Source organism: Bos taurus, chromosome X (assembly GCF_002263795.3).
Source record: "Bos taurus isolate L1 Dominette 01449 registration number 42190680 breed Hereford chromosome X, ARS-UCD2.0, whole genome shotgun sequence".
In the NCBI taxonomy this organism is placed as follows: Eukaryota; Metazoa; Chordata; class Mammalia; order Artiodactyla; family Bovidae; genus Bos; species Bos taurus.
The window spans coordinates 35200022-35221008 of NC_037357.1; the positions used below are offsets into that span (position 1 = coordinate 35200022).

The following is a 20987-nucleotide window of genomic DNA, read 5'->3' on the forward strand; positions in this document are numbered from 1 at the left end:
GTCACGGTGGCCTTGCCCAGAATCTCTCAATGACTCAGCACCTGTCACCTACCAGGTCCTGTACTGGGCACAGAGGACACAACCCTTTCCTCAGGGAACTGACATCCTAGCAGGGTAAAGGGGCCTGACCCAAGTAGAGAGATGAGCTTAAAAGATAGACTTGCCGATTGTGATAGCAGTTGGCAGTTGGCAAGGGCCTGAGCATAGTTCAAAGATAATCTACTCATTGTGGGGTATGTTTACTTTGGGGGTGCAGTTCTCAGCTTGGGCTTTGGTTTGGAAGTATGTTTGGAAAACACATGGGATAAGGGACATTTTTTGCTCTGCTCCCAGCCCAAGTGAGTTGTGGGGATGGAGGGCAGTGCCCCTGCCACCTGCCCATGTGGGTCCCTTTAAAGGGGTGGTCTTAAGACCATCCCACGCTACTCCAGCCTAATCTTCCCTGCCCACATCCCTCACCGGACTCCTCTGAGTACTCCCTGCTCCCCAGGCAGGGAGTGAAGGCATCCCACCAGCTGGAGGAGGGAGGCTGGAGCAGAATGGGAGGTAAAGGATAGCAGGCCTTCTCTGGCTCCTGCCTGGGCTCCACCCCTTGGGCCCTCATAAGTCTTCCTGGAGAGTACTGGGCAGAGTGGGGCATCATATCAGGTTAGGGTTTCTACCTGACATGGCTTCAGCCCCCAGGCTCTGACCATAGAGCCTCCAGCCTGAGCTGGGTCAGCTCTGAGGGTAGAGGTAGGGAGTGTTGTCATCCATCTCAGAAGAACACCTGCTCAGGGGAGCACTGGGGCCCGGCAGAACAGGGAGAAACCTGACTTTGGATGGAATACCTCTGTGTTCATGCCCAGCCATGGAACATACCTTCCTGGGCACCGCTGTGAGCCAGGGCCCAGAAGAATTAGCCTTTCCTGGGAAGCATGAGGGAGACAGGCAGACCAGGACAGGCACCCTGGCTAGGGATGCAGATATGGCTGGCTGCCTTGAGAAGCAACCAGGGCGTCTTGCTGCCCTTGTTCTGACCACACTGGGATACCCACCAGCCCACCCCCTTTACTGTCATCAGGCAGCCTGGGCCCACCTATGAGACTTCAGTTCACATCCTACCTTCTTTTCCCTCAGCAGGCCCCTGAGCACGAGGGCTCCCACAGGCTATATCATCCGGTAGGTGACTGCAGGAGCCCGCCCGCCTCCCCATGCCTACCCACATGGCCCTGGCTTCTCCCAGGGGGCTCACCAGGCTGCTTCTCCCGGACTCTCTTTCAGCGGAGTGTTCACCAAGCCTGTGGACAGCTCGTCCCAGCCTCACCAGCACTTCCCCAAGGCCAATGGAGCTCCAAAAAGGTGTGTCCACAGAGTGCTGGCCAGTTGTCCAGTGGGAGGTATGGGAGTCCACTGCCTGTCACTGAGTGGGTGGTAGGTGTCAGGTGTCAGGTCTCTTCCTGTGTAAGGAATGGCCCTGGACCACACAACCAGTGCCCTTGTCCTTGTGCCAGTCGTGGTACAGGGTCACCAGGACAGAGTCACAGGGAAGAGGCTGTGCAGAGCCCAGACTTGCTGATCAGCTATGCTGAGTTGTGTGCTTTGGGCCGCCGTCTTCTCAACAGGCTGACAACAGGCTGAACCTGGTGTCAGAAAAGCAGGACCAAGGGGGCTGGGCCTGTCTATGGCAAGAGGGTGGCCCTGCTCAGGGTGGTGCACATGTCCTGGGTATCTGGCAGGGCTTAGAGCAAAGAAGAAAGGGCACCAGCACTTACTTGTCCACCTGCCATGTGCCTGCTGGGCCATGTAGGCAAACGTGGAAGCAAGAGGGGGCCTGCAGGCACACACCTGAAAACTCCTTGTCTCTCTAGCATGGCCAGTCTGGGGAAAGCAGCTCCCACTGGCCCTCCCCGCCCCTTCTCCTCTGGCTACAAGATGACCACGGAGGATTACAAGAAGCTGTGAGTAGGCAATCGCAGACCCAACTTGGTTCCCTTTTCCCAGGGCCCAAACATGGGGCCCGCTGAGGGCAGCTGCCTGCTTGCCTCTGAGCACAATGCAGACTGCTGTCCTGCCACTCTGACCTCCTTGCCAGTTGCCACTGGGGCCTGGACCCCACCAGAGGGTGGCGAGCCCCAGAAAGTTGGACATTGTACACCTTATACTTCTGATCTCAGGCAAAGCAGGGGCTGTAGGAAGCTTGCGGAAGGAGCTGGTGGGTCTAGAGAAAGTGTCTTGGGTCATGGCCCTGACTATTTCCTGGACTGGGCCGGGCTGGCCTAGCACCTGATGAGTCCAAGCATGCTGCTGGCCCTGGCAGCCTGTCAGCTATGGGCACTTTGTAACTAAATGTGGGTTGCTTCTTGTATGTCAATCTTTGGGGTCCCCCTTGGAGCTCCCAATGTGGCCCCACACAAGACCCCCTCCTGTGGACCCAGCAGGGCGGGGTCTGGACAGATGTGGATTGTGCCTGCATTCCCAGGGGCCCAACATCTTGCTTGTCCCCTGTCATCACCCATTGACATGGAGCAACTAGGGAATCTCTCTGCAGAAGGGAATGAGGCTTGAACTGGGTCTTGGGGGACAGTAAGGGTGGGAACAGGGAGGGATAGCAAGCCTAGCTTTCCAAGAGGAAGGAGTGGCTTGAACAGAGTCCAGGGGCAGCCAGGCTAACACATGTTGTTGTTTTTATAAGTTAGGAGGCCAAGCTGCAGAGGGCATGACAGAGAATGGTGTGAGGGTGGTCGAGGGAGGAGGGGCCATGACTGGCAGCATCTTCAATCCCCCACACCAGGGCCCCCTACAACATCAGGCGCAGCTCAGCATCAAGAGCTGCTGAAGAGGAGGAGGTGCGCTTCTCTTCTGATGAGCAGAAACGGAGGTAATGGTGCCTGATGGGTGTCCCACGGACAGGGCAGGGCCCAAGTCTCCACCGCCTGGGGAGACAGGGGTCGTGCATGACATATGGAGCATCTGTCTTGTCTGTTGGCGGAGGGTGGCCGCCAGCAACAGGGAGCATTCCTGGAGTCCCTGAACCACCCACTCAGTGCTGGGCCTGCCCGGGGGCCCCCTCTAAGGAACTTTCTATGAGGGCAGAACCGAGGTAACGAGCAATGTCTCTATCAGTTTGTTCAAAAGGGTCCTGAGCAAATTGGACCAAAGTAGGCAGTGCCTGGTGCCCAGGGACAAGCCACCTGCATATGGCTGGGGACAGGGCCAGGCTCTAGAGGGGCCCATGCCCTTTGTCCCAAAGTGAGGCCTGGGTGCTTGGGCACAGCTAGGCCTCAACCTCAGCCTGTTGCCCCCCAGTGCCAACATCTGCTGGCCTGTCCTTGACATTGGAAATGCACCGAAGGCCCCCATGCTGGAGGCCCAACAGACGGGCAGTGCTAAGGGCAGAGTCAACAGTAGCAGAGGGAAGAGCTAAGAGCTCCAGGGCCAGGGTGCCGGGCATTGATTTCCCACTGTGCAGCCAGCTAAGTGTGGGCTCTCAGGCAGGTCACTAAAGCTTTCTTTTGCTTCCTGAGTAGCTGCCCTGCCTCATCCATTAGCTGCCCCCTCTCTGTGCCACCCCAGGTCCGAGGCTGCCAGCAGTGTGGTGAGGAAGACAGCTCCCCGGGAGCACTCCTATGTCCTGTCAGCGGCCAAGAAGAACCCTGGGTGAGCAGCTCAGCAGGGGACCCAGCAGGGCTACCCACCTGCTCCATACTCTGGGCCAGGTCCTTTCCCCTCAGGGTTCTGCTCTTCCTCTGCCTGTGACAGTGGGTTTACAGGGACCCCATGTGTACTTTCTGGAAACCTGAGAGGTCTGGCTGCTGCCATCAGGGCAGGTAGGGTGCTGGGGATGATGTCATGTGTCTGTGGCTTCTGTGAACATGTCACCTTTCTGTCTCCTTCAGCAGCCCTGCCCAGGAGACACTAGCCCCGTTCATTGCTAAGAGGTAAGTGTGGGCAAAGGGAGGGAATCTCCTGCACTCATAGGGGTGGAGTGTGCAGAGAGTGGGTGCCGGGGGGATGCAGTTGCTGTCCCTGTGCAGAGGGAGTTGTGCAGAGTTGGTGGCTTCTGTTTTGAAGCCAAGGAAGCCCATGGTTGGCCATGGTGTCACAGAAGACCCTGGCAAGCAACGCTGCGTAAGCAGGAGCCTGGTTCAGAGAACACGGCTGGTGACAAGAAACTTCCATTTGCCAGTGGCCAATAGGACCAGGTCCCTGACCCAAGATGGAGCTGTAGTGTTTCTTGGAAACACTGGGGTTTTGCACACTGGCCTCTGGGGTTTTGCAGCAAGAGTAGGTACCAGGGAAGAAAGCAGTTGTTCCTTTGCACTCCTTCCCATCCTACCATGGGTTGGCTGGACAATGCCTTGGCAGGAGGGGTAATTGAGAACCCCTGCCAGACCAGGCCCTTGGGAGTGACCATGACATTGGAGATGGGTCCTAAAGGCTGTACAAGAGCCAGTGGGCCACGATCAGGACATCAGTCCTGCCGCTGAGTGAGGGGACAGGATATCTTCTGGGAGAGGAGAGTACTTGGGGAGGACAGGGAAAAAAAACTTCTGGAAAGCTGAATTTAGGGCTAGTCTGTTGGATAGAGAGGGAAGACATATATGACAAGCTGAGGACTGAAAAACAAGGGGAACTTGGCATGCCAAGTGTTCCAGGCAGAGGGCCCAGCTGTGCAGAGACTCAGAGGTGGGAAGACCAAAAATGCTGACCAGAATACAGCCAGCATGATCTTAGAGACAAGTTCCCACCAAGATTAGCGAGTACTTTGTCATGGCAGCCTCAGGAACCTCATAGAGCTGTCCCAGGCCTTTCTTCCAGCTTCTGGTGTCACTGGCAGTCCTTGCCTTGTAGACACATCACTCCTACCTCTGCCTCCACTCTCACAACACCTTCTTTTCTCTGTGTGTCTGTGTCCAAGTTTCCCTTTTACAAGGACACCAGTTGTTGCATTTAGGGCTCACTCTATCCCAGTATGACCTCACTGTAACTTGATGACAAATTGATTGCAAAGACTATTTCCAAATAAGATCACGTTGCCAGGCTCCAGGCAGACATGAATTTTGGCAGGACACTACTCAACCCCGTGTCCTGTCCTTATCCCAAACTGCAGTCACTCAGCCACCAACATGACTGAAAGAAAGCATGTCATTCAGGCCCCAAGTGCATCTGTTTCTCTCTTTCCCAAAGGGTGGTTGAGGATGGGTCTTCTGAGAAAAGCCAGGACCCCCCTGCTCTGTCGAGATTCCTTGCTGGCTCAAGCAGGTAATCAATTGCTCACCTCTGCCCATGGCTGGTGACTGCCAGGTCACCTCCCTACAGGGCCTCAGGGTCAGTGTCCCCATGTGCCCAGTGACAGGATGGGACACTGAAATCAGTAAGGGCCTGTCTGGCTAGATGTCCTGAGGTTTAAAGGAGCAAAACAGCCTGGTCTTCTGGGAGAGAGTGCTTCAGTCTTGTCTGTCTGGTGCTTATCTGTGTCAACTTAACCCTTGCACCACTGAGCACTGTAGTGGCCAACTGTGGGATGTGAGGTGGTCTGCAGCCAGGGTACTCGTCTAAGGCTTTCCTGTAAGTTGGTCAAGTTCACCCTGCCAACACTGTCCTCCCCCTCCTTCTTTGCCAGTGCAGACAGGGGCAGAACCAAGGTGTCACAGGCCATTTGGGTGGAGCTCATGCTGAGCCCAGGTGGGTGCCAGGAATTGGGTCTGGCCCATGAGCCCATGAGATGGGAAGCTCTGGCATTGAGGTGACAGGGCAGGGACAGTCTGAGTGCGGGTGATCTCACTCCAGGCAGGGCTCTGATTTGCCCTGATTTCTGAGCCCTAGAGTGTTGGGCAGATAATGGTGCTCTCTTTTGTCTGCAGGCAAAAGGCAATCAATACCTCTTTGTACTCTGAGCTGAATCATGCTAAGTCCTGTGAGAACGCCACTGCCCCTGGGGCTGTTATGGGTCTTGTAATGCCCCTGCATGTCCACACGCCCCTCCTTGACTCAAGCCCCTCAACCATTTGTATGTGACCTTGGTCCTTGGGGCCACCTCTTCTGTGCCAGGAGAGAGATATGATAACCTGCTACAGCCCAGACTGGTGGAGGAGAGAGAAAACTGCAGGAGTTCAAGGCCAGCCGCAGGTCACAGCCAGAGCAACAGGAAAATTTAAGAGCTCTTCACGAGGTAGCATTGATGGGACATGGTGACTAATGGAATACAGGGGCTTAGTATGCGAGCATTGCTGGAACAAAGGGTCACAAACTGGTTGACACAAATAGCCAAATGTATTGTCTCCCAGTTCTGGAGGCTGGAAGTTTGTAATCAAGATGTCAGTAGGGTTGATTTCTACTAAGACCTCTCTATTTGGTGTATAAATGGCTGTCTTCTCCCTGAATTTCTTCACAAGGTCTTCCTCAGTGTGTCTGTGTCCTGACCGCCTCTTTTTATAAGGACATTAGTCATATTAGACTAGGAGCCACCCTACTCCAGTGTGACTTCATCTTAATTATATCTGAAACATCCTTATTCCAAATAAGCTCACATTCTGAGGTACTGGGGATTAGGATGTAAATATATAAATTTTGGAGGGGACACAATTTACCAAAAACAAAGCACATTTCTGAAAAGTGAAAGAGACAATCTCTCAGTCGTGTCTGACTCTTGTGACCCCATGGACTATACAGTCCATGGAATTCTCCAGGCCAGAATACTGGAGTGGATAACCATTCTCTTCTCCAGGATCCCCAACCCAGGGATCTCCTTAATTTCTGTTTTGGAAAAAAAAAAAAAAAGCAATTAACATTGGTTTCACATGCTTTCTTAAAGCACAGAGAAGGAGAACTAGGTTGTGCTATCAGTTGACAGGCATTTTAACATTTATTCCAGAGAACTCCTTTGGATGTTTACTACCCACCACCTGGCTGTCACAGCAAAGTGGCTGTCTGTCTTGGTCGGGCCGCCATAACCAAGTCCCCCACCATAAGTATGCGATAGTGGTTGGTCAGGAAGGCTCTTCCATTAGTGTTTGCAAACCACAAGGTAGCTTCCCCATGAACTGCTGGCTGGTCCCAGGCAGCCTTCCTGTCTGATGCTACCCCCATGAGGCCCTGCAGTGACTCAGGGGGTCACCATCAGCCCCCCATGCCTGGCTCCTGCCTGCTAGTTATCTAGAATTCCAGGCCTGGTTGTATCCCTGAAGGAGCCCAGACCACTGGGGAACAGGGATTGAACCAAAATAGCTGGTTTGTGGCCAACTAGGAGGGGAACCCCCGTCTTAGGCGCCAAACCCTACAGGGGAACAGAAAGAGTGCCACAGCAGGATGCACCATCCCGCTCTGGACCCCTGACCTGCCTGGGTGCCCCAAAGGCCCCTCAGTACCAAGTGTCCAAATCTGAGCTCCCATCTCCATTATCTCCTCCATCCTTTTCCCTCTCCACCTCAACAGCCCACCTGTGGCAGTGGCCCTGCCTCCATGCACCATGTGGCCTAGTTTCTTGGGTTCATCTCATTTCCCCATTCTTGATGTGAAAGATAACTCCTGCTCACCTTCCAAAGTGCACTTTCTCGGATACCCCCTCTCAGAGACACTAGCCTGTGTGAGAGCCCCAGGCCTGGCTGCTGCCCCCATCACAGCACTGCTCAAGCTTTCTTGCCTCTCTGCTTCACCTGATCAGATGAGGCTGGGCCCCAGCATGCTGCCTGGCAGAGGAACTAAGGAGCCGTCAGTAAGAGCACAGCTTCTGGTACAAGGCAAAACCCTTGCATTGCCCTCTATGGGCTGTGTAGCCTTGATTAAGTCTCTCTGTGCTTCAGGGTCCTCATATGTAAAATAGGGAGCAATAGGGAGCAGTGATACCTACCTCCAGAGGCTGTCCAAAAGACTAAATGGGATAATGCATGTGAAGTCCTTTGTGCAGTGCCTTGGTGCTGGTACGGTTGGGTGCTTCTTGAGGTGCAGAAAGAAAGTGAAAGAAAGTGAAGTCGCTCAGTCATGTCCAACTGTTTGCAACCCCATGGACTGTAGCCCGCCAGACTCCTCTTTCCATGGAATTCTCCAGGCAAGAGTACGGGAGTGGGTTGCCATTTCTGTCTCCAGGGGATCTTCCTGACCCAGGGATCGAACCGGCTCTCCTGCATTGCAGGCAGACGCTTTACTGTCTGAGCCACCAGGAAGTCCATCATCAAATGAAAAGGCCAATATTGCCCTCTACTGGTGTCAGAGGGAAATGCCACCATGGGAGGCAGAGGAGGAGTTCCTCTGTCCTTCCTCCCTGACTTCTCCCCCTCTTTTAGCTGGATGAGTCCTTTGGCACAGGCCACTTGCATTCCCACCTGCAGCTTCAGCCTCACTGGATAAGAGCTTCTGGCCTCCAGCAGCTCTCAACCTGGCGACCCCTTCAGATTGAACTAAAGGTGTGGGTGGTTGAGGGTCTGGAGAGGGGCGAGGCTGCTGGCTGCAGAGGAGGAGAGGCTGGAAGGCCCCCGTGTGAATTTGCTGGGGCTTCCGTGAAAGGGTTCCAGAAACTGGGTGGATTAAACAACAGAAATGCGTGCTTTCAGAGTTCTAGAGGCCAGAAGTCCTAAATCAAGGAAGGTGTCAGCAGGGCAAGTTGCTCCTCTGAAGGCTCTGGAGTAGAGTCTGTTCCAGGCCTTTCTCTCAGCTTCAGTCCTTGGCACCTCTTAGCGTGTAGATGCATCAGTCCGACATTTGCTTCTGCCATCACATGGCTGTCTTCCCTCTGTGTATTTGTCCCCTTTCTATAAGGCACCCGCTCTACTCCAATACAATCTCATCGTAAATATTTACCTCTGCAAAGACACTATTTCCAAATAAGGTCACATTCACAGATACCAGGGGCTTTAGCACATCTTTTAGGATGGACACAATGCAGGACCCATGGGGGCTGAGCCTTTAAGTCAAAATCGCTCATGAGGCAAGCGTTGAGGAAAAGGTGCCAGCTGGGACAGCGCTTGGTTCCTGTTTCCTGTCTGACAGAACTAGAAATGCCAGGGAGAAGGTATGCTTTACTTGCCTGTGACATCCCCAGGGACAGTGGAACGTGTCCCTGCTCCGTGGTACAAAGGAGCAACAGGCTGTCTTCATGGTCATCACGAATGGAGATGGACTGAGATCAGAGCTACCCATGTGCACCAGGCCCCCTCTGGGCTTTCGTGTGTAGAGAAGCCCTGTCCACCACAGCCCTTCCATTTCCTCTCGTCATCTCAGTGTCCAGAAGGTACAGAGATTAGCAGCTCACTGACCTTCCCTCCAGGGGCTCCCTGTCTCCATCCTGCCCCGCACGCACCCCTCCTCCTCCTGGGACCCCCGAGTGTCCTTTCTGACGTGCCTGATCATGTCAAGGCCCCACCTCTGCCTCAAGCACATCTTGTGGACTTTCTTTGCCACAGTCGATCTGGTCTCTGTCTTTAAGAGCCCTGCCGGCCTCTACCTCCTCACTCCTTCCTCTGTCTCCCTCCAGTGAGTTTGGGCTGAGCTACTCCTCCATGGAACTTTCCAGGTGCCTTTGGGGCTTGATTTGGGCATGGCCTTACAGGTGACTTGTGTCAGTGCCCATGCCACTTGGCCCTCATCCTGTGTCCTGCTGGGCCGGGGGCTTCACTAGGGCAGGCCTGGGACTCACTCCTACCTGTACTCCAGTGGCCAGGAACAACCAAAGGAAGGAGTGAGTGGCTGTAATGTGGACCTGATAGGTGTCCTGATTGGAGTGAAGAGGAACCCCACAAAGCCAGAACGTTCTAGATTCTCTCCAGCCCTAACCATCAGCACAGCCAGATCCTCTTGGGTGTCAGGCCCTGCAGTGGGGACACAAAATCCAGTGGAATTGGAGGGCTGTGTGCAGTCACTCTCAACCAGGCTCTGAGCAAGGGAGCACTAAAAGGGACCTTCTGAGGGCTGAGAATGTCTGATCCTGCCTGGGCTCTAGCTCATGTGCACCTGCTCTCTGACCTTCAAGCCCTGAGTCTCCCCTTTCACTGGCTGTCACTCCAGATTTGGTGTGTAGGTTTCCTGAGCATCTTGCTCACCATGTGTTCCCATCAGCCCATGAACTCACAAACTGCCACTTTGGATGCTGCAGTGCATCCACTGACAGGGCTCACCTCTGTACCCAGAAGGCCCCTCACTGTGTCTGAAGGAGGCTGGGATCAAGAATACGAGACTGCTAAGAGGTCCTTTGGTCCCCTTCCTCTGGGACGTGGAGGTCAGTGGCCCAAGCTCAGCTGCGGCACCAAGAAGACTCAAGTCCAAAGAGGAGACAAGAGAAACAAAGGGAGGGCCAAGGTCTGGGTGTCCCACTGCACTAGCCAGGACGCTCCTGAGAGAGGACACCCTGGGACCCCCAGCACAGATGGAGAAGGGGAGGCCTTTCTTACCAGCAACTCTCTACCTCTCTCTTTTGGCTGCAGTGCAAGAGGTGAGGAGACTGTCCGCCTGCAGATCACAACACCCGGGGCAGGACTCCACCTGGTGGCCCCACACCTGGAAGGAATAAGGTACACATGATTCTAGAGATGGGAGCAGCAGGGCCAGGCTGCAAGTGATGAGGTCTGCGGGCTGGTTGGTGGGAGAAATAAGCAACCTGGATTCTTTGCCCCATCCCATTTCCCTCCAGAACTCCTGGGAGCAAGCACTTGGTTCCATGGGAGAACAGACGCAGCCCTGGGGACGCCCTGTCTAGAGTCACTGACTGTCTGCCTGGTTGGGGGGAGGCAGACACAGACATATGTGAGGTCAGGCCAGAGATGCCAACCTAGCCATGTGCCAGGAGCCCCTGGAAGTGATGGCTCACCCTGCTGGGCCCTGAGGATGGGAGCAGCCAGCTGTACTGGGTAGGCATCTGGGCTTTGTGGAGCCCCGCTCCCCCCACCAGGCCACTAAGGCAGTTGTGTGTGACTGGGGCTGAGGTCACTGGATCAGCCTCAACAGTTCAGGAGTGGGGGCAGGTCAGGGAGGTGCACAACCAGCAGGGAGCACAGTGGACTCAGGCTTACTTGGAGATAGGGGGCAGACAGTCAGGTAACATGCAGGCAGGGCTGGGGGGTGGGGGGATGTGTCCAGCAAAGCTGAGGTGGGAGCAATTGGAAATCTGAGCAGGGAGGGGAGACCCGTGAAGGGAGGGAGACTTCTGCGCTTCTCTGCGGCACTTTGACTCCTGCTTATTTAGCTACTCACCTGCCTCCATGCCAGCACCTGGGAGGCTGCAATGAAGCAGACAGATTGGGACCCCATCTCATGAGGCCAAGGTCTGGGGAGGGAGGCCAGACTGGACACCCAGGCTAGTCCTTGGGGCAGTGGGAGCTCCAAGCAAGGGCCTCTCACCCGCATGGTGGTGGGGGTGCTTAAGGAAGGCTTCCTGGAGGAACTGACATCCAAAATGACTCCTGATGGATCTGTGGGTCCCTTGACTCTCTTCTTTGGTCCCCCCTCTCTACACCCCAGGCCCAGTCAGGCACTGAGTCCTGTCCATTCTGTTTTAGAGATATTTCTGTCCCTACTCCCTTCCCTGGGGCCAGGCCTCCTCTATCACTCATCCCATCCCAGAATCTTCATATTTCTACCTGGGTGCCATTTCTAAAGGGCAGCAGTAGTCCTCTACCAGGCCTGGGGAAAACCCCTGCAACACCCCCTTCCTTTTAGGCTCTGCAGCCTGAACTCTACCTTGCCTGATGGGGCCCATCCACCCCCTCGTGGCTCCCCTTATATACCCTCCTCCCTGGACCTTGCCTTCCAGCCTTCCCCAGCCCCACCTGGCTGTGCAGGTTGTAGGCTCTGCCGGGGATGCCCTTCCCATTTGCACTGTTCAGTCTCAGCCAGGATGTCTCCCATCTGCTGCACCTCCTTCACCTGTGTGTCTTTCTGTGAAGGGCTTTCCATGCTGAGCTCACACAGAGAGTCTTCTACACAGAGTCACGATTGTCCACACACAGATGGCTCTGCCCCAAGAACCCCAAGTTCCTGGAGAGCCCAGAGCCTGTCCCAGAACAGGACCGCAGTAGCATTTATTGCTGGAATAATTGAGAATTACCCAGTGTGACAATGTCTTTAATATGGCAACACTGGAAGCTGCTTCACTGGTTTCCTTAAGGTGACCAGTACCTGGGAAACAAGGGCAAAGTGACCCTGAGAGACACAGAAGGAAGCCAGGCTGTCTCTGAGGAAGGTCTGCACTGTGTGCCCCATAAGGCCTCTGGCATTTTGTCTGAAAGTGACAAAGCTATAACAGCCCATTGAGATCCCCTGGAGTGCCCCCTCCCACTTTCCAACAGAAAATCAAGTTGGAGAAAAGGAAGAAAGAGGGAAAACTCTTACTCGAATTCACTAAGCCCTGCCCTGCCCTAAACAGCCAAGCCCATGTCCCCATGTAGGATGTAGATGCAATCACTGTGTCCATTTTACAGATGAGAAAACTGAGACCCTGAATAGTTCAGTAACTGCCAAGTCCCATGGTCGAGAGCAGGCAGATCCACAATTCCCACCTAACCTGCCTGACTCCCACCCCACACTTATTGCTCCATAACTCACTACAGTAGTGGGGCTAGGGGTAGAGGGCAGTGTGGGATGCTATACTTAGTACTTTACAAATTACTATTTATGATGACCTTACCAGGAGGCCTTTCAGAGTTTGTGGTTGAGCGCTGGGAGAGAGGTCAGGGTCCAAGAGATTTCCATGTTCTATGCAGAGGGATGAGAGTGGAAATAATGGGGTTTAAGTTTGATGTTTACATGGGGTACAATGTCAAGGGGCTCGAGGAGAGAGGAGCCAGCAAACTGAGCACAGACCATATTGTGGAGGTGGTGGCTGCCTGATCATTCCTCTGGAGGCAGCCGGGGAGGGTGGTCAGTTTTGGCTATGTTGAGGGTGAGCTTCCTGAGGGCCAGTCCAGGAAGTAGTGGGTATATGGAGAAGTGGGAAAAGGCAGATGTCATTGGCTTCAGAATGACAGTTGACACCATGGGAGCAGAGGAGGTGACCAAGGTCAGTGGCAAAGCATGCAGATGGTGAGGAATGCCAGAAACACCAACATTTAATGGGCAGAAGAGGAGAAATAGGTGGAAGAGATAAGGAAGGTGTGGCAAGGCAAGTAGGCAGCAGTGACACAGAGTCATGATGGATGGATGGGGGAGAAAAGGTGGAAGTTACCCACTGGGTCAGTGGTCCTGAATGGTCACAATGACGGGAGTGTTTCTGTTGGGGTTGGCACCATAAGACTCCCTGATGACCTCAGAGAGAATACAGGAAGTTTGAATCAAGAGGGTAGGATCAATTTTACCCCATAGAAGATTATAGCCCAAAACTCTGAAGAAGCCAGACTGCTTGGGTTCAAATCTCAGCTCTTCTTCTTGTTACTTGTGGAACTTGGGGCAAGTCACTCCAAGTCCTCTGTGCCTCAGTTTGCTCATCTGGAAAGTGGGCATGGATAAGAACAGTGACCATGTTGTGGGGTTGATGTGAGTAATGCACGCAGAGTCATGAGAATGGGGTCTGACTGTCAATCAATATTAGTTGTTAGTAGATTTTTATAATTATCCAATCCTGCAACATCAGGATTTAAGCTCTTTGGAGAAAGTTAGAATTTGGGGATGAGGTACCTGCCCCCACTTAAGTGTGGGTGCTTAACTTCTGTTTCTTTCCACTATAGGTCTTCCTCAGGTTCCAAAGACAAAGAGGTCCCTCACCCCAGAGAGCCCAAAAGAAACTTGACTAATGAAGGAGCCTTCAGGAGCCCTGATGCAGACTCTGAAAGGTAATTCAGTGCAGGGACCAGAGGCCATGTGGCCCCCCCTCCAAGGTCAGTGGATGGAGTTGGGACCAGGGCTGTTCCATTTCTCACTGTGTCCCCAGTGTCTGGGGTGCAGGTCCACAATGAATATCTGGTGAAAGAATGAATGAAGAAATGCATAAGGCCTGGAGAAGGGTAGGCCTCCACCAAGATCCCTCAGGGAGCCACTTGGACAAAACTGTAGGCCAGGCCACCACAATCCCAGCCCTCAGTCCAACCTCATTGTACCTTTACTCTATGGAAAGCAACCCTGTGGACAGCCATGGCAAGCAAGGCCACTGAGCTGGAGGTTTAGGGAAGTCAGTGATCAAAGGATGCGTGGGCCCTTGCAGAGCATCCCACAGGGACTTCCAGGATGGCCTGTGGACAAAGGGAGATGTGGACGGGGTGCAGGGATGGGAGGCAGAATGATATCATGGAATGATGAGTCCAGAGGGGCTGGTTTTGCCCAGCATCATGTAACCATCCAACTCACCTCTCCCTGAAGCCCGACCAGGGAAGCCTGGGTGTAGTGGGCAGGGACTGAGAGTTGGGCATGTCCTCAGTGAGAAGCTTGTAGCTAGTAATGGAGAAGAGCCTACAGGCTTGTCCACCTGCCATTGTCTTCTTATTGTGGAACCTCAGCCCTGGGCTCTGTGGTTTATTGGTGGCCCCAACCGTTTTGCCCTTTGTTCTGGTGGTCATCCCCCTGCCCACCTCCCATTGTGCCCCCTTGCTCTGTTTCTTGGCTCCACTCTTGTTCCCAGCCCATCAGGTTTGGGATGAAAGCTAAAATAGTGCTGGTATCATCCTGGCTTCCGTTGAAACAGTACAGCATGGCAACTGAAGGCCTGGGCTTCTGGTCCTTGAGGACTGCTCTCAGGATGCCTGAAAGTGAAGGTCGCTCAGTCGTGTCTGACTCTTTGCAACCCCATGGACTATGTAGTCCATGGAATTCTGCAGGCCAGAATACTGGAGTGGGTATCCTTTCCCTTCTCCAGGGAATCTTCCCAACCCAGGGATTGAACCCAGGTCTACTGCATTGCAGGTAGATTCTTGACCAGCTGAGCCACAAGGCAAGCACATTAAATTAAATTACTCTATGTTAATTTAAGTAAAATTAAAGCCCATTTTTCCAGTGGTCATGCATGGATGTGAGAGTTGGACTATAAAGAAAGCTGACCACCAAAGAATTGATGCTTTTGAACTGTGGTGTTGGAGCAGACACTTTAGAGTCTCTTGAACTGTAAGGAGATCCAACCAGTCCATCCTAAAGGAGATCAGTCCTGGGTGTTCATGGGAAGTACTGATGTTGAAACTGAAAGTCCAATACTTTGTCCACCTGATGCGAAGAGCTGACTCATTGGAAAACACCCTGATGCTAGGCAAGATTGAGGGCAGGAGGAGAAGGGGATGACAGAGGATGAGATGGTTGCATGGCATCACCGATTCAATGGACATGGGTTTGGGTGGACTCCGGGAGTTGGTGATGGACAGGGAGGCCTGGCGTGCTGTGGTTCATGGGGTCACAATGAGTCGGACATGACTGAGCGACTGAACTGAACTGAACTGAATTAAATTACATCAAATCAAATTTACATTAAATCATTAAATTACATTAAATCAAATTTACATGAAATCAAAACCCATTAAATCAGCAAATGTTTATTTTCCCATCCAGATCAATTGCACAGTCAAGTGATGGCAACATGGGATCGGAAGCCATGGGCTCCCCAGATGAAGACTTGGTTGGAGCAGACGTCAGCTCTGGGAGAGGAGGGTGAGCTACCCTGGGGAAGCCAGTGGCCCCAAGTTGCTGATTCTTTCATGTTCCTGGTGACAGTCCAGGGTCAAGTGTCCACAGCTGCTTGGGTTGCTGGGGGCAGGGCACTGCTCATTTTCCATAGTCCTGCCCACTGCTTCTCCCATCTCCAGCATTCCCACCGCCACCACATCCTTTGTCCCTGGACTTTCCACTCTCGAGATTTACCTCTCCTTGAATCTTGCTTCTTCTCCTACTCTCTTCCACTGGCTCTCAAGTTCCTCCCAAGGAGGCACAAGGTAGACATGGGGAGCTAGGTTGATCTGTGGCAAGGAGAGAATGATGGGTGAATCACTGCCTTCTTGCTTCTTGGCTGAGCTCTAAGGGCAAGCTAGAAGGAAGTCCTTCATCTCTGCTTTTTCCCTTCCCTTCCAGAAACCCCAAAGCCTCCTCCCTACCCCCACCTTTCTTCTCTGGCCAGCTCTACTCTCAGGTTCAGTGAATGGAAGAGCAGTGGCCCAGAGAGAAAAAGTGGGAGATGAGTGTATCCACCTGGGCTCTGACTTCTTGGACTTGGATGGAGTCAGGGCCCATTTTCTCAGGTGATTTGTGGAGTGGCAAGGTCGCACCTGTCCCCAAGTGGTTTCAAACCAAGCATAACTCTTCCTGGGGGGAAAGGTCCAGGTGTGAAGATGTTGGCAGAGATAGTTCAGCTCCAAGCTGTACTACAGCCCTCATGGTTCAGAGAAGATGGCCAGAGAGGAATGGCGAAAGTGATGCCTGCAGAGAGCCTCTAAAGCATTTGCCAGCCAGCACCCCTGCCCCACAGCAGTCTGTCCAAGGAGGGACTCCTCTGCTTTCCCAACTGGTCCCCTCAGTTGCCCCTACTTGTCCGAGCCCACCAGGAGCTGCTGCCCTCCCTATGGTTACTAGTTTGCAACTGATGCCTGAACCCTGACCCCCACTTCCAAATCAGGAGCTCAAGCCCACCTGGGAAGAGGATGGCAGGCTGGTGCCTCTGGTGCCAGGAAAGCCCATGGGGCCAGGGCCTTGGTTCTCTGAGCTTCCCCTAGTGGGGAGGGCTGTGCAAGAGCCCCACACCTGCAGCCAGTGTCACAGTGCTGGCCAGCACGGTCCTGCAGGTTGACTCCATTCTCTGGTCTAACATTACTGGACTTGGTTCTTGATTACTTCATCTTTGGATATTTATCCAGATCATCCTTCTTGTGCATGCCCCGTGACAAATTGAAGTCTTTGATTTCTGTTTTCAGTTTCCTTAAAATGAAGCTGAAGCTCATATTAACTTGCAGAATTATTTGAAGAATCTTATAGATTTTTATGACTTTTAATGCAGTGTTTTACACTGTCTCTTTTATAGTTATTTTGACAATGACTGTTAAGAGACTTGCTTCTATGATCTTTCCAGAGAAAAAGTTGTTTGTCATGAACAAAAAAGCACTCTCCCTTTCCGTTCATTTTCCTGAGTTTACTTAATAAATTAATTCAGTGATTATGGTGGGTGATTGGGTGGAGTGTGCAGGCTAGTACAGGTGACCAGGTGCTCCATGAGCCCTAACTTTGTGGAGTGCTGTGATTCATGCAGAGACAGAGAACTCAGCCTACACCTGGGAAGGCTGCATAAGACAGCACCCACTGAATCTGTTATCAAATTGACGGGCACAGACATACTGCAAACGGTTGCAGCTTCTGCAGATAGCCACAGGGCCCAGTAATAATCACGGGAGCATTTTAGCACATGTTAGGGCCCAGACTGATGCTGAAGCTGAAGCTCCAGTATTTTGGTCACCTGATGTGAACAGCCAACTCATTAAAAAAGAGCCTGATGCTGGGAAAGATTGAGGGCAGAAGGAGAAACATTGAGTGCAGAAGGAGAAGAGGGCATCAGAAGATGAGATGGCTGGATGGCATCACCAATGCAATGGGCATGAAATTGGGCAAACTTCAGTAGATGGTGAGGGACAGGGTGATGCTGGAAAAGAGTGAAGGCAGGAGAAGGGGATGACAGAGGATGAGATGGTTGGATGGCATCACCTATTTGATGGACATGAGTTTGAGCAAGCTCCGGGAGTTGGTGATGGACAGGGAAGCCTGGTGTGCTGCAGTCCATGGGGTCACAGAGGGTCAGACACGACTGAGTGAGTGACCTGAACTGAACTGAGGGAGGCTTCGTGTGCTGCAGCTCATGGGGTCACAAAGAGTCAAACATGACTGGGCGACTTAGCATACTTGTGCACACGCTGTTCTCAGAAAACATATGAGGCAGACACAGTTATCACCCAATTTCAGAAGCCACTCTCTTGGGGGAAGTAGACATAAAGACACAAAGTCCTGAACCAAGACCAGGCTTGGCCTCCTTCCACAGGCCGTGCTCACCTGCTGGCTTCACCCCTCTCCTGGATGATCAGGAGGTGCCCAGTGCCAACTCACAACCTCTCAAGCCTGCACCAGCAACCACCAGGTAAGGGTGGGCCAACTGCCCAATGATCAACCTCTTTGCCGTTGGCACCTTAGGTTCCCCCTCGCACTTCTCAGCTCTATGACATCTTCACATCAGGCAATCACCACAGGACAGGAAGCCTAGAAGGGGCCCTGACATAGCCCACCCACTGGGGGCAGTGGGAGAGGAGGTACAGGTGATAAGTCAGGTGACCCAGACAACTTAGCACATAGCCACAGGGACTCAAGCTGAGGTGGCAGAGAAGAACACATTGGAAGGTGGAGCTTAGAAAGAGACCCTGCTCTGGAGTACTCAAGGGGAAGAATCCCAGGGACAACCAGTAGAGGGCTCAGTCCCAAGGAGCTTTTGGAGGTGGCTGGGGAGGTGCAAAGGTGCAATGGGAAGAGGTTGTACATTCCCAGGCTGCACTCTTCTCTGCCCTATTTGATCTACCAGTCCACCAGTGGAGAGAAGCCATTTTGCTATGGATTTGTGGAACATTTAGTAAGTAAAGGTCTTTCTGGATTTCCACAGAGCCCCAGGAAATGTAAGTCATGCAAAGATGCTGGAACCCAAAACTAGCAGGACACTTCCCTAGGGATTCCAAGCTGGTCATGACCAGTGCTTAGTCTTGAACTGGAGTGTTAAGGCCACAGCCAAGGCTCACAGGATGCTCTAACTCACAGCAGCCTTTATTGGCACACGTAGGTCCCCCTTTCCCAGGAGAATGCAGCCAGGATAGGGAAGACCCGGGCCCCCAGTCTTCTTCGGTCTGAGGCTTCAGCAGGCCTGTGTGCTTCCTCCCTCAGCTCTGATGCTATTTCGGCCTCTGCTGTCCTGGCCAACAGGAAGAGCAACAGCCTGGCAGACCTGGAGGATATGGAGACAAATCCAAAGGGGTAAGGCATCAGCCAACAGTGCTTCTGTGGTGGAGAGACACAGCTCAGGTGTGCATTAGCCCTTGGCTGGGAAGGTGAGATCAGTGATGCCTACTAGCCAAAGGGATGTGGCGAGGGCTGAAGCTCCAGCTACAAACCTCTGGCCTGTGCCTCCGAGGCCACAGAGCCTCCCAGTACACCTTGTTGCATCTAGCCAGGAAGTCCTCCATTATCAGGAAGTCACCCACTCTTTTGGTCAGCACTCACTTGGATGGCACCTGCCCTGTCCTGGAGGTTGGGACATACAGACAAAACCCAGCCCATACTGGAATAGGGTAAGTGGGGCCAAACACAGCCTTGTGCAACAGGTGATTTTGAGCTGAATTTTGAAAGGTGAATAGGAATCCTCCAAGCAAAGGGAACAGTATATACATAAGACTCCAAACAACCTGGTATTTACTTGTCACTGCATGTAGCTGAGTGTGGAACAGGCTTGTCACTACAGTAGGCATGGGATGACTGGCCTTTAGTACCAGATATCATTAATAATCACAACAGCCACTTCACTTTGGGGAAACTCCTGTGTGCACAGACCTGTACTTAGTTTCTCATACAGTCCTCCCCACAATCGTGAGCTTTGCACCTAATTATAATGAAGAACAAAGGACTAGAAGTCACATCTCTGTGACTCCTGGGAAGAACAGTGCTCTGAAAGAAATAACCAGTTTGCTAAGATAAGAGAGTAATGGTGGCGAGGAGGGTACTACTTAGATGAGTGGAGTGGGGCAATGACTCAGGAGAGCTCCTCTAAGGAGGAGAAGGAACCAACAACTCTAGGAAGAGCAAGGAGAAAAGAACTGGAGATGGGGAAACATAAACTAAAAAACTCTGCTGTGGGAACACACTTAGCAGGTTCCAAAGCATCAAGTAGCTGGAGCCAACCTGGTGAGGGGGATCACAGATGGAACTGGGCCCTGATAAGCCATGAGAGGGAGACTGAATCTTATTTCAATTTTTAAGCCAGAGAGGGACGTTGTCTGATTTAGGTGTTTAAAAAGTGAGTGAATTCCTGCAATGTCACACCTCATTACAGCTACCTTTTTTTTTTTTTTTTTTTACATTTGTCACCCCTATATAAACCACAATGCTGGGGGTTGGGTTGGCAACAGATCTCTAAGGTATGAGGCCCTATTATGTGACTTTTTTATGTTTTGAATTGCACTGAAAGTTAACAGAGTGAAAACAAAAACTGACACCTGTTACCAGATTTGAGGAGGGTTAAAGAGGACCCTCCTGTGGGCCTCGGTTCTTGGTAAGGAACCAAAGAAGAATCTGAGGTCTTACCCATGGCAAAAGAAAGTTTATTAAGGAAAAAACAGAAAGTACACCTCAACTGAGACATAGGCCAACCCAAGAGAGGCACTGGCAACAGAATGATGAAGTACAGGGCTTTTTCAAGACAGAGGGCTTTTACATATTCACCTAGGCCAGCATGGACTGACAGTTTTGATTGACAGTTGGAAGTTGCATAACAACAGGCTCTATCACACATTCTTTCCCATAATTCAGTCTGTTATAATCATGTATGTATGCATAGATAGATGTATGTATGTATGTATAGATGTATGTATGTATGTATAGAATATTTATGAACTCTCAATGGACTCCTGGATGCCTAATGTTACTTGAGGACACACCTGCACATCAAGGGCACATGTGTGGGAATTGAAAAAGCCCCTGTGGGCTTTGTATGGACTGTCTGCCTAAGGCACATGTGCTAGAGCTGGTAAAGTGTGGTTATTTTGTAGCATATTGGTGAGCTCTCCTGGGCCATAGTGGCACATGTCTGGGGTGGGGTTTAGACATCAGCTTGAATTATCCATTATCTTATGTAATATTCCTCAAACCTAGGGAAGGATCTTGCTTCTTGCTATGCAATTTGACAGTGGAGGAAACAGACGACTCCTGTGAAGAGCAGAGCTAACAATAGAGCTCAGATAGGGCTAACTCTGGGCTTCCCTTGTGGCTCAGTGTAAAGAATCTGCCTGCAATGCAGGAGACCCAGGTTCAATTCTTGGGTCTGGAAGATACCCTGGAGGAGGGAATGGCAACCCATTCCAGTATTCTTGCCTGGAGAA

At 52.3% G+C, this 20987-nt stretch overlaps 1 protein-coding gene across 14 annotated transcripts in view; it reads left to right on the plus strand.

Moving 5' to 3' along the window:
* The window catches only part of ZNF185 (zinc finger protein 185 with LIM domain), a 58848-nt gene that overhangs the window by 13314 nt on the left and 24547 nt on the right, over positions 1–20987 (plus strand). For 3 of the 14 annotated variants that reach the window (XM_024988457.2, XM_015461486.3, XM_024988460.2), the window contains 11 exons: positions 1120–1161; positions 1264–1341; positions 1851–1940; positions 2774–2860; positions 3556–3639; positions 3879–3920; positions 10398–10484; positions 13632–13736; positions 15433–15531; positions 17897–17992; positions 18781–18870. In XM_024988457.2, coding sequence (XP_024844225.1) covers positions 1120–1161; positions 1264–1341; positions 1851–1940; positions 2774–2860; positions 3556–3639; positions 3879–3920; positions 10398–10484; positions 13632–13736; positions 15433–15531; positions 17897–17992; positions 18781–18870 — 900 coding nt within the window. Of the gene's footprint in view, positions 1–1119; positions 1162–1263; positions 1342–1850; positions 1941–2773; positions 2861–3555; positions 3640–3878; positions 3921–5169; positions 5245–10397; positions 10485–13631; positions 13737–15432; positions 15532–17896; positions 17993–18780; positions 18871–20987 lie in introns of all 14 variants that reach the window. The other 11 variants (XM_059883684.1, XM_024988458.2, XM_059883686.1 and 8 more) reach the window with 7 other exon arrangements.